The sequence below is a fragment of the Salmo salar genome, chromosome 04, assembly GCF_965601325.2.
Source record: "Salmo salar chromosome 04, fSalSal1, whole genome shotgun sequence".
Taxonomy (NCBI): domain Eukaryota; kingdom Metazoa; phylum Chordata; class Actinopteri; order Salmoniformes; family Salmonidae; genus Salmo; species Salmo salar.
In genome coordinates this window covers 3,630,001-3,648,210 of record NC_138294.1, presented here as the reverse complement: position 1 = coordinate 3,648,210, position 18,210 = coordinate 3,630,001, and the positions used below count along the sequence as shown (strand labels likewise).

General features: G+C 42.8%; 1 protein-coding gene across 1 annotated transcript in view; it reads left to right on the top strand.

Moving 5' to 3' along the window:
* Positions 1-13,207: 13,207 nt before the first annotated feature.
* LOC123731863 (neuronal acetylcholine receptor subunit alpha-9-I-like) overlaps positions 13,208-18,210 on the top strand; it is a 26,146-nt gene continuing 21,143 nt past the window's right edge. Inside the window, exons 1-2 of the mRNA XM_082973926.1 lie at positions 13,208-13,253; positions 16,161-16,306. Coding sequence (XP_082830052.1) covers positions 13,208-13,253; positions 16,161-16,306 — 192 coding nt within the window. The remainder of the gene's footprint in view (positions 13,254-16,160; positions 16,307-18,210) is intronic.

Genomic DNA, 18,210 nt, shown 5'->3' with positions numbered 1-18,210 from the left:
GGATTAGAGTGTAATACGGGAAACCAGTCCCTCAGCCTCTCTACCTCTGTAACACCAATATTATACTACTACTACTACTATATAGTCTGTAATACGGGAAACCAGTCCCTCAGCCTCTCTACCTCTGTAACACCAATATTATACTACTACTACTACTATATAGTCTGTAATACGAGAAACCAGTCCCTCAGCCTCTCTACCTCTGTAACACCAATATTATACTACTACTACTATATAGTCTGTAATACGGGAAACCAGTCCCTCAGCCTCTCTACCTCTGTAACACCAATATTATACTACTACTACTATATAGTCTGTAATACGGGAAACCAGTCCCTCAGCCTCTCTACCTCTGTAACACCAATATTATACTACTACTACTATATAGTCTGTAATACGGGAAACCAGTCCCTCAGCCTCTCTACCTCTGTAACACCAATATTATACTACTACTACTACTATATAGTCTGTAATACGGGAAACCAGTCCCTCAGCCTCTCTACCTCTGTAACACCAATATTATACTACTACTACTATATAGTCTGTAATACGGGAAACCAGTCCCTCAGCCTCTCTACCTCTGTAACACCAATATTATACTACTACTACTATATAGTCTGTAATACGGGAAACCAGTCCCTCAGCCTCTCTACCTCTGTAACACCAATATTATACTACTACTACTACTATATAGTCTGTAATACGGGAAACCAGTCCCTCAGCCTCTCTACCTCTGTAACACCAATATTATACTACTACTACTATATAGTCTGTAATACGGGAAACCAGTCCCTCAGCCTCTCTACCTCTGTAACACCAATATTATACTACTACTACTATATAGTCTGTAATACGGGAAACCAGTCCCTCAGCCTCTCTACCTCTGTAACACCAATATTATACTACTACTACTACTATATAGTCTGTAATACGGGAAACCAGTCCCTCAGCCTCTCTACCTCTGTAACACCAATATTATACTACTACTACTATATAGTCTGTAATACGGGAAACCAGTCCCTCAGCCTCTCTACCTCTGTAACACCAATATTATACTACTACTACTACTATATAGTCTGTAATACGGGAAACCAGTCCCTCAGCCTCTCTACCTCTGTAACACCAATATTATACTACTACTACTATATAGTCTGTAATACGGGAAACCAGTCCCTCAGCCTCTCTACCTCTGTAACACCAATATTATACTACTACTACTATATAGTCTGTAATACGGGAAACCAGTCCCTCAGCCTCTCTACCTCTGTAACAATATTTTAACGTGGCTTCAAACTACAAAACTCAGACTGTTTAAGTCTGTTTTTGGAGTCGTGAAAAGCTGTTGCTCTGTGTGGTCACACTGATCTCTACAGAGCTACGCTTTCGAATGCTTCTCTCCTACAACCCCGTCACATGAAACCATCTCTCTCTCTCTCTCTGTCTCTCTCTCTCTCTCTCTCTCTCTCTCCATCTCCCTCTCTCTCTCTCTCTCCCTCTCCCTCTCCCTCTCCCTCTCCCTCTCCCTCTCCCTCTCCCTCTCCCTCTCTCTCTCTCTCTCCCTCTCCCTCTCCCTCTCCCTCTCCCTCTCCCTCTCCCTCTCCCTCTCCCTCTCCCTCTCTCTCTCTCTCTCTCTCTCCCTCTCTCTCTGTCTCTCTCTCTCTCTCTCTCTCTCTCTCTCTGTCTCTCTCTCTCTCTCCCTCTCCCTCTCTCTCTCTCTCCCTCTCCCCTCCCTCTACCCCCCTCCCTCTCCCCCCTCCATCCCCTCTACCACCCTCTCCTCCTCCCTCCCTCTCTCTCTCTCCTCTCCCCCCTCCCTCCCCTCTCCTCCCCTCTCCCCTCCCTCTCCTCTACCCCTCCCCCCTCTCCTCTCTCCCCCTGTCTGTCTCTCTCTCTTTCCTCCCTCACCCCCCTCTCCTCTCCTCTCCCCTCCCTCTCCCCTCCCACTCTCCCCTCTCCTCTCCCCCCCTCTCCTCTCCCCCCTCCCTCTCCTCTCCTCTCCTCTCCCCCTCCCTCTCCTCTCCTCACCCCCTCCCCTCTCCCCCCTCTCCTCTCCTCTCCTCCCCCCTCCCTCTCCCCTCCCTCTCCCCCCCTCCCTCCCTCTCCCCCCTCCCTCCCCTCTACCCCCCTCTCCTCTCCCCTCTCTCCTCTCCTCACCCCCCTCCACCTCCCCCAGCAGCAGGAAGCACCTGTTTTATCATCTCTTCACCACAGAAACTCAGTGACACACTGAAGCCTCTCACAGCAGTTTGTACTATGACAGGTCCTGTCTACATAGTGGTTAGTTACATATAGTATTATATACATATAGTATTATATACCTATAGAATTATATACATATAGTATTATATACCTATAGAACTATATACATATAGTATTATATACCTATAGTATTAGATACCTATAGTATTATATACATATAGTATTATATACCTATAGAATTATATACCTATAGAATTATATACATATAGTATTATATACCTATAGTATTATATACCTATAGTATTATATACCTTAACTCAGTGACACACTGAAGCCTCTCACAGCAGTTTGTACTTAGTGGTTAGTTACATATAGTAGTATTATATATTATACAATATTATTTAGCTTAATAGTATTATATAGTATTTATTTAGTATTATATACAGGGGTGGAAAAAGTACTAAAATTAGTAAAAGTAAAGATACTTTAATAGAAAATGACTCCAGTAAAAGTGAAAGTCACCCGGTAAAATACTACTTGAGTTAAAGTCTAAAAAATATTGTAATGGCTGTCATCGTAATGAGACCAAGGTGGCCTAACCAAAATAGATAACAAAAAAAAACCCTCTCTATGGCCAGGGCGTTACAGTACCCCCCCCCAAAGGTGCGGACTCCGGCCGCAAAACCTGACTCTGAAGGGGAGGGTCTGGGTGGGCCTTCTTACGGCGGCGGCTCGGGTGCGGGACGTGGACCCCGCTCCACCCTTGGCTTAGCCCACTAAGGTGGCCCCCCTAGCTGTGCCGGAGGACTGGCGGGCAACCCTGGCTGCGCCCGGCTGGCGGGCGACCCTGGCGGCTCTGGACTGGCGGGCGGCTCTGGGCGCAGGCACAGGACTTACCAGGCTGGAGAGACCCACTGGAGGCATGATCCTGGGAGGAGGCACAGGATAAACCGGGCTGTGGGGGAGCACTGGAGTTCTGGTGCGTAGGCTTGCCACCCAAACTCCAGGCTGAATGCCCACTTTTGCCCGGCACGGGCGGAGCGCAGGCATAGGCCGAACTGGGCCCTCCCAGCACCCCGGAGACACAGTGCGCAGCGCCGGTGCAGGATAGCCTGGACCGAGACAGCGCACCGGAGACCAGATGCGCTGAGCTGCAACACTCCGACCTGGCTCGATGCCCACTCTCACATGGCACTTGCGGGGGGCTGGCATGTAGCGCTCCGGGCTATCAACGCGTAGTGGGGACACCGTGCGCTTTACCGCATAACACGGTGCCTGACCAGTACTGCGCTGCCTCCTGTAAGCACGGGGAGTTGTCTCAGGTCTCCAACCTGACTCCGCCACACTCCCCGTGTGCCCCCCCCCCCCCCCCCTTGCCTCATACCAGCACCTCTCAGCTATCGCCGCCTCGATCTCCCACTGCGGGCGGCGATACTCCCCAGCTTGAGCCCATGGTCCTTTACCGTCCAGTAATTCCTCCCATGTCCACGACTCCCGATAGCTCCTCTCCTGGTGCCTCTCCTTCCTCCGCTGCTTGGTCCGTTTCTTGGTGGGTGATTCTGTAACGGCCGTCGTCGCAATGAGACCAAGGTGCAGCGGAGGATGTGCGTTCATCTTTGAAACATTTAATTGGAAAAGAGAACACTTTACAAAAATAAACCAAAGACGACAGCAAAACAGTCCTGTCAGGAAAAAAACTCTCAACAGAAAACAACCACCCACAAAACCCCAAAGTAAAAACACAGGCTGCCTGTGTATGACTCCCAATCAGCAACAACGAACTACAGCTGTTCCTGATTGGGAGCCACACACGGCCGAAACCAAAGAAACAAACCAACATAGAAAAATAAACATAGAACGCCCACCCATGTAACACCCTGGCCTAACCAAAATAGATTAACAAAAAAAAAAAAACCCTCTCTATGGCCAGGGCGTTACAAGTATTTGGTTTTAAATATACTGAAGTACCAAAAGTAAAGGGATTTGTCACAATCGTCGTAGTGAGTGGACCAAAACGCAGCGGGTATATACGTACGCTCATCTTCTTTTATTGAAGAAAACAAAAACAAATAACACTTATACAACAAACAAACAAACGATGAAAAAACAGTCCTGTAAGGTTCACTGACAACACACGGAGACAACTACCCACCAAAAACCCATGGGGGAAAAAAACACCCCTACTAAATAGGACCTTCAATTAGAGGCAACGAGGAACAGCTGCCTCCAATTGAAGGTCAACCCAAGAAAACTTAAACATAGAAATAGACACACTAGAATAAACATAGAAATATACTAACATAGAACATAAACCAAAAAAACCCGAAACACATAAAACAAACACCACCCCCCCCTGCCACGCCCTGACCAAACTACAATAACAAATAACCCCCTTTACTGGTCAGGACGTGACAAGAATTGCTCAAATATATTTAAGTACTAAAAGTAAAAGTATGAATAATTTCAAATTCCTTATAGGAAGCAAACCAGATGGCACAATCTTTTTTGTTTTTTAAATTTACGGATAGCCAGGGGCACACTCCAACACTCAGAAATTATTAACAAAGGAAGCATTTGAGTTTAGTGAGTCCTCCAGATCAGAGGCAGTAGAGATGACCAGGGATGTTCTCTGTTTAGTGAGTCCTCCAGATCAGAGGCAGTAGGGACGACCAGGGATGTTCTCTGTTTAGTGAGTCCTCCAGATCAGAGGCAGTAGGGATGACCAGGGATGTTCTCTGTTTAGTGAGTCCTCCAGATCAGAGGCAGTAGGGATGACCAGGGATGTTCTCTGTTTAGTGAGTCCTCCAGATCAGAGGCAGTAGGGACGACCAGGGATGTTCTCTGTTTAGTGAGTCCTCCAGATCAGAGGCAGTAGGGATGACCAGGGATATTCTCTGTTTAGTGAGTCCACCAGATCAGAGGCAGTAGGGATGACCAGGGATTTTCTCTTGATAAGTGCGTGAATTGGACCATTTTCCTGTCCTGCTAAGCATTCAAAATATAACGAGCACTTTTGGTTGTCAGGGAACATTTATGGAGTAAAAAGTACAATATTTTCTTTAGGAATGTAGTGAAGTAAAAGTTGTCAAAAATATGAATAGTTAAGTAATGTACAGATACACCCAAAAAACGACTTAAGTAAAAAATACTTTAAAGTACTACTTAAGTACTTTACAACACTGATTATATACCTTACCAAAAGTATTATATAGTATTATAAACTTTACCAACAGTATTATATATTATATTGTATTATAAACCTTACCAACAGTATTATATATTACACAGTATTATATATTATATAGTATTATATATACCTTACGAACAGTATTATATATTACACAGTATTATATAGTATTATAAACCTTACCAACAGTATTATATGGTATTATAAACCTTACCAACAGTATTATATATTATATTGTATTATAAACCTTACCAACAGTATTATATATTATATTGTATTATAAACCTTACCAACAGTATTATATATTACACAGTATTATATATTATATAGTATTATATATACCTTACCAACAGTATTCTATACTATATTCCTTACATACAGTATTATATATTATACAGTATTATATATTATATAGTATTATATATACCTTACCAACAGTATTCTATACTATATTCCTTACATACAGTATTATATATTGTACAGTATTATATATTATATAGTATTATATATACCTTACCAACAGTATTCTATACTATATTCCTTACATACAGTATTATATATTGTACAGTATTATATATTATATAGTATTATATATACCTTACCAACAGTATTCTATACTATATTCCTTACATACAGTATTATATATTGTACAGTATTATATATTATATAGTATTATATATATATACCTTACCAACAGTATTCTATACTATATTCCTTACATACAGTATTATATATTGTACAGTATTATATATTATATAGTATTATATATATATACCTTACCAACAGTATTCTATACTATATTCCTTACATACAGTATTATATATTGTACAGTATTATATATATTATATAGTATTATATATATATACCTTACCAACAGTATTCTATACTATATTCCTTACATACAGTATTATATATTGTACAGTATTATATCTTATATAGTATTATATATACCTTACCAACAGTATTCTATACTATATTCCTTACATACAGTATTATATATTGTACAGTATTATATCTTATATAGTATTATATATACCTTACCAACAGTATTCTATACTATATTCCTTACATACAGTATTATATATTGTACAGTATTATATATTATATAGTATTATATATACCTTACCAACAGTATTCTATACTATATTCCTTACATACAGTATTATATATTGTACAGTATTATATATTATATAGTATTATATATACCTTACCAACAGTATTCTATACTATATTCCTTACATACAGTATTATATATTGTACAGTATTATATATTATATAGTATTATATATACCTTACCAACAGTATTCTATACTATATTCCTTACATACAGTATTATATATTGTACAGTATTATATATTATATAGTATTATATATACCTTACCAACAGTATTCTATACTATATTCCTTACATACAGTATTATATATTGTACAGTATTATATATTATATAGTATTATATATACCTTACCAACAGTATTCTATACTATATTCCTTACATACAGTATTATATATTGTACAGTATTATATCTTATATAGTATTATATATACCTTACCAACAGTATTCTATACTATATTCCTTACATACAGTATTATATATTGTACAGTATTATATATTATATAGTATTATATATACCTTACCAACAGTATTCTATACTATATTCCTTACATACAGTATTATATATTGTACAGTATTATATCTTATATAGTATTATATATACCTTACCAACAGTATTCTATACTATATTCCTTACATACAGTATTATATATTGTACAGTATTATATCTTATATAGTATTATATATACCTTACCAACAGTATTCTATACTATATTCCTTACATACAGTATTATATATTGTACAGTATTATATATTATATAGTATTATATATACCTTACCAACAGTATTCTATACTATATTCCTTACATACAGTATTATATATTGTACAGTATTATATCTTATATAGTATTATATATACCTTACCAACAGTATTCTATACTATATTCCTTACATACAGTATTATATATTGTACAGTATTATATCTTATATAGTATTATATATACCTTACCAACAGTATTCTATACTATATTCCTTACATACAGTATTATATATTGTACAGTATTATATCTTATATAGTATTATATATACCTTACCAACAGTATTCTATACTATATTCCTTACATACAGTATTATATATTGTACAGTATTATATAGGTGCAGTTGATTCAGCAGCCCCAGTGCCGAGAAGGCGAAGTGTTCCCACGTTGAACCATTTCATCTGCCTGAAGCTAGAACTCCGCCAACCCGGCATGGCCCAGAGAGCAAATCAAATGCACCTACAGGTCTACACCTGGCTAATCAGAGAGCTCAGATACACCGCGTCTGCACAGTTTCCTCCAGCTGTAATAAAATAAAATAAAATAAATAAAAAACACAGCAAAGAGAGCTGCTGTTTTTATGACTAACTTCATGTTTAAGTTGTTATTCAACACTTTCAACACTTTTATATAAGTGTTAGGGTTGAAACTGACTATTTGAATATATAACCTTTATAATATACTGGGGAAGCTGTGCTACAATATTAAGTATATGAACTGCGAGTAAATCAACTGAAGACAAGAAGAACTACAACCGGCAACAGGAAGTGCGTCACGACGCTGGTTATCAGCCTGGACGCCGACGACAGGACGAGCAAGTTTAAACCACGCTCCTCGTCCCTCGGACAGGCGCGGCATTGAGCGGGAACTATCTCTGTCAGAGTATATAAGAGAGAACAATAGGATGTGTCGTCCTCTTCTCTGTTTTACCCTGCGAGGTAAAACAGCGAGACCGTATATATATACGAACAACCCATTTACCACACACGTGTTTGCATTAATTAAAGTACAGCGAAATCAGAAGTTACTATGTGCTGACTATTTTGTTCTGATACCAGAAACGAACTGTTGCAACACTTTTATATAAGCCATAAAAATGCGCGTTTCTCCCTACTCCGCTACAAACAGCATCGTTGAGTTTAGTAAAAGTGTTTCCGATAAGGTTGCGTTGTTATTATTAGCGGTCTTGTCTTTAATAGCGAGGAATATTTCACTTTCTCTGGTCATTGAAGTAACGACATGAATTTGGTGCATGAGGCTGAAGGAATGCAGTGCTACTTGAGTTTCACCATCAACTGTCCTCCCTTTTCTCAGCTGAGAGGGGGAGGGGAGAGAGAGGAGAGGGAGGGAGGGGGGAGGGAGGGAGGGGAGAGGGAGGGAGAGGGACGGTGAGTCAGGTGTGAGGGAGATAGGGGAGAGAGAGGGCGGGAGGGAGGGAGGGGAGAGGGAGAGAGAGAGAGGGAGGGGAGAGGAGAGGGACAGTGAGTCAGGTGTGAGGGAGATAGGGGAGAGAGAGAGGGAGGGAGAGAGGGAGGGAGGGAGGGAGGGAGAGGGGGAGGGGAGGGGAGAGAGAGAGGGGGAGGGAGGGAGGGAGGGAGGGAGGGGAGAGTGACGGTGAGTCAGGTGTGAGGGAGATAGGGGAGAGAGAGAGAGAGAGGGAGGGAGGGAGGGGAGAGGGAGGGAGGGGGTCAGGTGTGAGGGAGATAGGGGAGAGAGAGAGAGGGAGGGAGGGGAGAGGGAGGAGAGGAGAGGGACAGTGAGTCAGGTGTGAGGCAGCCTCTCCACTGCTCCCTCCTTCCCCTCAGACTGACCATCAGCTGGAAGACGGGAGGGAGGGGAGAGAGGGATGGAGGGTAGAGATTGAGGGAGGGAGGGAGATAGGGGAGGGAGAGCGAGGGAGGGAGGGAGGGAGGGGAGAGGGACAGTGAGTCAGGTGTGAGGGAGATAAGGGAGAGAGAGGGAGAGGGGGGGAGGGAGGGAGAGGGGGGAGGGAGGGAGGGGAGAGGGAGGGAGAGTGAGGGAGGGAGAGGGGGGGAGGGAGGGTAGAGAGAGAGGGAGGGGAGAGGGAGAGCGAGGGAGGGAGGGAGAGGGACAGTGAGTCAGGTGTGAGGGAGATGAGGGAGAGGGGGGGAGGGAGGGAGAGGGGAGAGGAGAGGGGGGGAGGGAGGGGGAGAGAGAGAGGGAGGGAGAGGGGAGAGGGAGGAGAGGAGAGGAGACAGTGAGTCAGGTGAGAGGCAGCCTCTCCACTGCTCCCTCCTTCCCCTCAGACTGACCATCAGCTGCAGACCATCAGTCCAGTAAAAAACGACTAAGCTAATTATTATGCTCCCTCTCACAGTTAATACAACACATGATCAGTAACCAGTAGGATCACACACCTACAGTACCAGTCTAAAGTTTGGACACACCTACAGTACCAGTCTAAAGTTTGGACACACCTACAGTACCAGTCTAAAGTTTGGACACACCTACAGTACCAGTCTAAAGTTTGGACACACCTACAGTACCAGTCTAAAGTTTGGACACACCTACAGTACCAGTCTAAAGTTTGGACACACCTACAGTACCAGTCTAAAGTTTGGACACACCTACAGTACCAGTCTAAAGTTTGGACACACCTACAGTACCAGTCTAAAGTTTGGACACACCTACAGTACCAGTCTAAAGTTTGGACACACCTACAGTACCAGTCTAAAGTTTGGACACACCTACAGTACCAGTCTAAAGTTTGGACACACCTACAGTACCAGTCTAAAGTTTGGACACACCTACAGTACCAGTCTAAAGTTTGGACACACCTACAGTACCAGTCTAAAGTTTGGACACACCTACAGTACCAGTCTAAAGTTTGGACACACCTACAGTACCAGTCTAAAGTTTGGACACACCCTACAGTACCAGTCTAAAGTTTGGACACACCTACAGTACCAGTCTAAAGTTTGGACACACCTACAGTACCAGTCTAAAGTTTGGACACACCTACAGTACCAGTCTAAAGTTTGGACACACCTACAGTACCAGTCTAAAGTTTGGACACACCTACAGTACCAGTCTAAAGTTTGGACACACCTACTCATACAATGGTTTTTCTTTATTATGACAAAACTATGAAATAACACATATGGAATCATGTAGTAACCAAAAAAACGGTTAAACGAATCAAAATATATTTTTTATATTTGAGATACTTCATAGTAGCCACCCTTTGCCTTGATGACAGCGTTGCACACTCTTGGCATTCTCTCAACCAGCTTCATGAGGTAGTCACCTGGAATGCATTTCCATTAACAGGTGTGCCTAGTGAAATGTTAATTTGTGGAATTTCTTTCCTTCTTAATGCGTTTGAGCCAATCAGTTGTGTGGTGACAAGGTAGGGGTGGTGTACAGAAGACAGTCCTATTTGGTAAAAGACCAAGTCCATATTATGGCAAGAACAGCTGAAATAAGCAAAGAGAAGCAACAGTCCATCATTACTTTAAGACATGAAGGTCAGTCAATCCGGAAAATGTCAAGAACTTTGAAAGTTTCTTCAAGTGCAGTTGCAAAAACCATCAAGCGCTATGATGAAACTGGCTCTCATGAGGACCGCCACAGGAAAGGAAGACCCAGAGTTACCTCTGCTGCAGAGGATAAGTTCATTAGAGTTACCAGCCTCAGAAATTGCAGCCCAGATAAATGTTTCACAAAGTTCAAGTAACAGACACATCTCAACATCAACTGTTCAGAGGAGACTGTATGAATCAGGCCTTCATGGTCGAGTTGCTGCAAAGAAACCACTACTAAAGGACACCAATAAAAAGAGACTTGCTTGGGCCAAGAAACACGAGCAATGGACATTAGACCGGTGGAAATCTGTCCTTTAGTCTGATGAGTCCAAATTTGAGATTTTTGGTTCCAACCGCCGTGTCTGTGAGACACAGAGTAGGTGAACGGATGATCTCTGCATGTGTATTTCCCAACATGAAGCATGGAGGAGGAGGTGTGATGGTGTGGAGGTGCTTTGCTGGTGACACTATCTGTGATTTATTTAGAATTCAAGGCACACTTAACCAGCATGGCTACCACAGCATTCTGCAGCGATACACCATCCCATCTGATTTGCGCTTAGTGGGACTAACATTTGTTTTTCAACAGGACAATGACCCAACACAACTCCAGGCTGTGTAAGGGCTATTTTACCAAGAAGGAGAGTGATGGAGTGCTGCATCAGATGACCTGGCCTCCACAATCACCCAACCTCAACACAATTGAGATGTTTTGGGATGAGTTGGACCGCAGAGTTAAGGAAAAGCAGCCAACAAGTGCTCAGCATATGTGGGAACTCCTTCAAGACTGTTGGAAAAGTATTCCAGGTGAAGCTGGTTGAGAGAATGCCAAGAGTGTGCAAAGCTGTCATCAAGGCAAAGGGTGGCTACTTTGAAGAACTTAAAATATCAAATATATTTTGATTTGTTTTACACTTTTTTTGGTTACTACATGATTCCATATGTGTTATTTCATAGTTTTGATGTCTTCACTATTATTCTACGATGTAGAAAATAGTAAAAATAAAGAAAAACCCTTGAATGAGTAGATGCCCAAACTTTGGACTAGTATTGTAAGTATTCAGACCCTTTACTCAGTACTTTGTTGAAGCATCATTGGCAGTGATTACAGCCTCAAGTCTTCTTGGGTATGACGCTACAAGCTTGGCACACCTGTATTTGGGGAGTTTCTCCCATTCTTCTCTGCAGATCCTCTCAAGCTCTGTCAGGTTGGATGGGGAGCGTCGCTGCACAGCTATTTTCAGGTCTCTCCAGAGATGTTCGATCGGATTCAAGTCCGGGCTCTGGCTGTGCCACTTAAGGACGTTCAGAGATTTGTCCCGAAGCCACTCCTGCATTGTCTTGGCTGTGTGCTTAAGGTCATTGTCCTGTTGGAAGGTGAACCTTCACCCCAGTCTGAGGTCCTGAGCAGATCTGGAGCAGGTTTTCATCAAGGATCTCTTTGTACTTTGCTCCGTTCATCTTTCCCTCGATCCTGACTAGTCTCCCAGTCTCCGCCGCTGAAAAACATCCCCACAGCATGATGCTGCCACCACCATGCTTCACCGTAGGGATGGTGACAGGTTTCCTCCAGACGTGACGCTTGGCATTCAGGCCAAAGGAGTTTAATCTTAGTTTCATCAGACCAGAGAATCTTGTTTCTCATAGGCTTGAGAGTCCTTTAGGTGCCTTTTGGCAAACTCCAAGAGGGCTGTCATGTGCCTTTTTTTACAGAGGAGTGGCTTCCGTCCGGAGTCTGAATACTTTCCAAATGTATGTAGTGGTTTTTGACACCCGTGTTATCCTATGTGATCTAAGGGTTGTTCTCTGCCTGATTGACATCTGTCTCAGGGTGTGTGTGTGTGTAACACAGTAAGGCAGAGTGTGTGTGTGTGTGTCTTGGGGTGTGTGTGTGTTTCTTGGGGTGTGTATGGGCAGATAGATGTTCATGTATCTGGTTTCACCCTGTGTCCTTGTGCTACCTGATATCCCCAGCTCGTGTGTGTGTGTGTGTGTGTGTGTGTGTGTGTGTGTGTGTGTGTGTGTGTGTGTGTGTGTGTGTGTGTGTGTGTGTGTGTGTGTGTGTGTGTGTGTGTGTGTGTGTGTGTGTGTAGAGATATCCTAGTTCCTGTTCCAGAGCTCACACGGGGGACAGTGACACAACGGAACACAAAAATAACGACCAGCGGAACATCAAGACTCTAGAACACAATGTCTATGTTCTAGTGTTCTATCTTGAGTGTTCTATCTAGAGTGTTCTGTGCAGTGTTCTGTCTAGAGTGTTCTGTCTAGAGTGTTCTGTCTAGAGTGTTCTGTAGCTGGGCTGTGGATCACAATGGGACTCCGTAGAAGAGGATTGTAGCTAGGCCGTCTCTGTTATTTAACGAGTTTAATAATTAATCCGTTGGTTGGAGGCAGCAGGGCAACATGAAGACGGTGGTTCTACTGGTGTGGATCAGCTGCTGGATAAATGGTGAGAGAACCTCTATCATGGTGTTAATTAGTATTATAGATGGTGAGAGAACCTCTATCATGGTGTTAATTAGTATTATAGATGGTGAGAGAACCTCTATCATGGTGTTAATTAGTATTATAGATAAATGGTGAGAGAACCTCTATCATGGTGTTAATTAGTATTATAGATGGTGATAGAACCTCTATCATGGTGTTAATTAGTATTATAGATGGTGAGAGAACCTCTATCATGGTGTTAATTAGTATTATAGATGGTGAGAGAACCTCTATCATGGTGTTAATTAGTATTATAGATGGTGATAGAACCTCTATCATGGTGTTAATTAGTATTATAGATGGTGAGAGAACCTCTATCATGGTGTTAATTAGTATTATAGATGGTGAGAGAACCTCTATCATGGTGTTAATTAGTATTATAGATGGTGAGAGAACCTCTATCATGGTGTTAATTAGTATTATAGATAAATGGTGAGAGAACCTCTATCATGGTGTTAATTAGTATTATAGAATGGTGAGAGAACCTCTATCATGGTGTTAATTAGTATTATAGATAAATGGTGAGAGAACCTCTATCATGGTGTTAATTAGTATTATAGATAAATGGTGAGAGAACCTCTATCATGGTGTTAATTAGTATTATAGATAAATGGTGAGAGAACCTCTATCATGGTGTTAATTAGTATTATAGATGGTGAGAGAACCTCTATCATGGTGTTAATTAGTATTATAGATAAATGGTGAGAGAACCTCTATCATGGTGTTAATTAGTATTATAGATGGTGAGAGAACCTCTATCATGGTGTTAATTAGTATTATAGATGGTGAGAGAACCTCTATCATGGTGTTAATTAGTATTATAAATGGTGAGAGAACCTCTATCATGGTGTTAATTAGTATTATAGATGGTGAGAGAACCTCTATCATGGTGTTAATTAGTATTATAGATGGTGAGAGAACCTCTATCATGGTGTTAATTAGTATTATAGATGGTGAGAGAACCTCTATCATGGTGTTAATTAGTATTATAGATGGTGAGAGAACCTCTATCATGGTGTTAATTAGTATTATAGATGGTGAGAGAACCTCTATCATGGTGTTAATTAGTATTATAGATGGTGAGAGAACCTCTATCATGGTGTTAATTAGTATTATAGATGGTGAGAGAACCTCTATCATGGTGTTAATTAGTATTATAGATGGTGAGAGAACCTCTATCATGGTGTTAATTAGTATTATAGATAAATGGTGAGAGAACCTCTATCATGTTGTTAATTAGTATTATAGATGGTGAGAGAACCTCTATCATGGTGTTAATTAGTATTATAGATGGTGAGAGAACCTCTATCATGGTGTTAATTAGTATTATAGATGGTGAGAGAACCTCTATCATGGTGTTAATTAGTATTATAGATGGTGAGAGAACCTCTATCATGGTGTTAATTAGTATTATAGATGGTGAGAGAACCTCTATCATGGTGTTAATTAGTATTATAGATGGTGAGAGAACCTCTATCATGGTGTTAATTAGTATTATAGATGGTGAGAGAACCTCTATCATGGTGTTAATTAGTATTATAGATGGTGAGAGAACCTCTATCATGGTGTTAATTAGTATTATAGATGGTGAGAGAACCTCTATCATGGTGTTAATTAGTATTATAGATAAATGGTGAGAGAACCTCTATCATGGTGTTAATTAGTATTATAGATGGTGATAGAACCTCTATCATGGTGTTAATTAGTATTATAGATGGTGAGATAACCTCTATCATGGTGTTAATTAGTATTATAGATAAATGGTGAGAGAACCTCTATCATGGTGTTAATTAGTATTATAGATGGTGAGAGAACCTCTATCATGGTGTTAATTAGTATTATAGATGGTGAGAGAACCTCTATCATGGTGTTAATTAGTATTATAGATAAATGGTGAGAGAACCTCTATCATGGTGTTAATTAGTATTATAGATGGTGATAGAACCTCTATCATGGTGTTAATTAGTATTATAGATGGTGAGAGAACCTCTATCATGGTGTTAATTAGTATTATAGATAAATGGTGAGAGAACCTCTATCATGGTGTTAATTAGTATTATAGATGGTGAGAGAACCTCTATCATGGTGTTAATTAGTATTATAGATGGTGAGAGAACCTCTATCATGGTGTTAATTAGTATTATAGATGGTGAGAGAACCTCTATCATGGTGTTAATTAGCATTATAGATGGTGAGAGAACCTCTATCATGGTGTTAATTAGTATTATAGATAAATGGTGAGAGAACCTCTATCATGGTGTTAATTAGCTATTATAGATGGTGATAGAACCTCTATCATGGTGTTAATTAGTATTATAGATGGTGATAGAACCTCTATCATGGTGTTAATTAGTATTATAGATGGTGAGAGAACCTCTATCATGGTGTTAATTAGTATTATAGATGGTGAGAGAACCTCTATCATGGTGTTAATTAGTATTATAGATAAATGGTGAGAGAACCTCTATCATGGTGTTAATTAGTATTATAGATGGTGAGAGAACCTCTATCATGGTGTTAATTAGTATTATAGATAATTAATTCTCCCCTCTCCCCATCCCATCCCCCTCCCCTCTCCTCCCACTCCCTCTCCCTGTCTCCCCTCCCCCTCCCCCTCCCTCTCCCCCCTCTCCATCCCTCCCTCCCCCCCTCCACCATCCCTCTCCCCCTCCCCCCCCTCCCCCCTCCCCTCCTCCCTCTCTCCCCCCTCCCTCCCTCCCCCTCCCCCCTGCCCCTCCACCCCTCCCTCCCTCCCATCTCCCCCTCCCCCCTCCCTCTCTCCCCCCTCCCCCCTCCCCTCTCCCCCCTCCCTCCCTCTCCCCCTCCCCCCTCCCCTCTCCCCTCCCTCTCCCCTCCCCCCTCCCTCTAGTGTGTACCAGTGCCCAGGGTCGTTATGCCCAGAAGCTGCTTAACGACCTGATGGAGAATTACTCCAGTGCTCTGAGACCAGTGGAGGACACAGACAAGACCCTGAACGTCACGCTGCAGATCACCCTGTCTCAGATTAAAGATATGGTGAGGACTCAGTATAGACCACCACCACCCAGTCTGTCTCAGATCAACGATATGGTGAGGACTCAGTATAGACCACCACCCAGTCTGTCTCAGATTAAAGATATGGTGAGGACTCAGTATAGACCACCACCACCCAGTCTGTCTCAGATCAACGATATGGTGAGGACTCAGTATAGACCACCACCCAGTCTGTCTCAGATCAACGATATGGTGAGGACTCAGTATAGACCACCACCACCCAGTCTGTCTCAGATCAAAGATATGGTGAGGACTCAGTATAGACCACCACCACCCAGTCTGTCTCAGATTAAAGATATGGTGAGGACTCAGTATAGACCACCACCACCCAGTCTGTCTCAGATCAACGATATGGTGAGGACTCAGTATAGACCACCACCACCCAGTCTGTCTCAGATTAAAGATATGGTGAGGACTCAGTATAGACCACCACCACCCAGTCTGTCTCAGATCAACGATATGGTGAGGACTCAGTATAGACCACCACCACCCAGTCTGTCTCAGATCAACGATATGGTGAGGACTCAGTATAGACCACCACCCAGTCTGTCTCAGATTAAAGATATGGTGAGGACTCAGTATAGACCACCACCACCCAGTCTGTCTCAGATTAAAGATATGGTGAGGACTCAGTATAGACCACCACCACCCAGTCTGTCTCAGATTAAAGATATGGTGAGGACTCAGTATAGACCACCACCACCCAGTCTGTCTCAGATTAAAGATATGGTGAGGACTCAGTATAGACCACCACCCAGTCTGTCTCAGATCAAAGATATGGTGAGGACTCAGTATAGACCACCACCACCCAGTCTGTCTCAGATCAACGATATGGTGAGGACTCAGTATAGACCACCACCACCCAGTCTGTCTCAGATTAAAGATATGGTGAGGACTTAGTATAGACCACCACCCAGTCTGTCTCAGATTAAAGATATGGTGAGGACTCAGTATAGACCACCACCACCCAGTCTGTCTCAGATCAAAGATATGGTGAGGACTCAGTATAGACCACCACCACCCAGTCTGTCTCAGATTAAAGATATGGTGAGGACTCAGTATAGACCACCACCCAGTCTGTCTCAGATTAAAGATATGGTGAGGACTCAGTATAGACCACCACCACCCAGTCTGTCTCAGATTAAAGATATGGTGAGGACTCAGTATAGACCCTCCAACCCTGTTCCCGCTGTACTGCAGGGCCCTCCAACCCTGTTCCCGCTGTACTGCAGGGCTCTCCGACCCTGTTCCCGCTGTACTGCAGGGCCCTCCAACCCTGTTCCCGCTGTACTGCAGGGCCCTCCAACCCTGTTCCCGCTGTACTGCAGGGCCCTCCAACCCTGTTCCCGCTGTACTGCAGGGCCCTCCGACCCTGTTCCCGCTGTACTGCAGGGCTCTCCAACCCTGTTCCCGCTGTACTGCAGGGCTCTCCATCCCTGTTCCCGCTGTACTGCAGGGCTCTCCAACCCTGTTCCCGCTGTACTGCAGGGCCCTCCGACCCTGTTCCCGCTGTACTGCAGGGCTCTCCAACCCTGTTCCCGCTGTACTGCAGGGCTCTCCATCCCTGTTCCCGCTGTACTGCAGGGCTCTCCAACCCTGTTCCCGCTGTACTGCAGGGCCCTCCAACCCTGTTCCCGCTGTACTGCAGGGCCCTCCAACCCTGTTCCTGCTGTACTGCAGGGCCCTCCAACCCTGTTCCCGCTGTACTGCAGGGCCCTCCAACCCTGTTCCCGCTGTACTGCAGGGCCCTCCAACCCTGTTCCTGCTGTACTGCATCTGTGTAATATGTGCAGTGTATTTTTAATGTCTCTAGGTGGCAGCAGTGGATTGTAATGTAGAGACACTGGAGGTCAGGTTTCATCTGTCCTTATCATACGTACGTACGT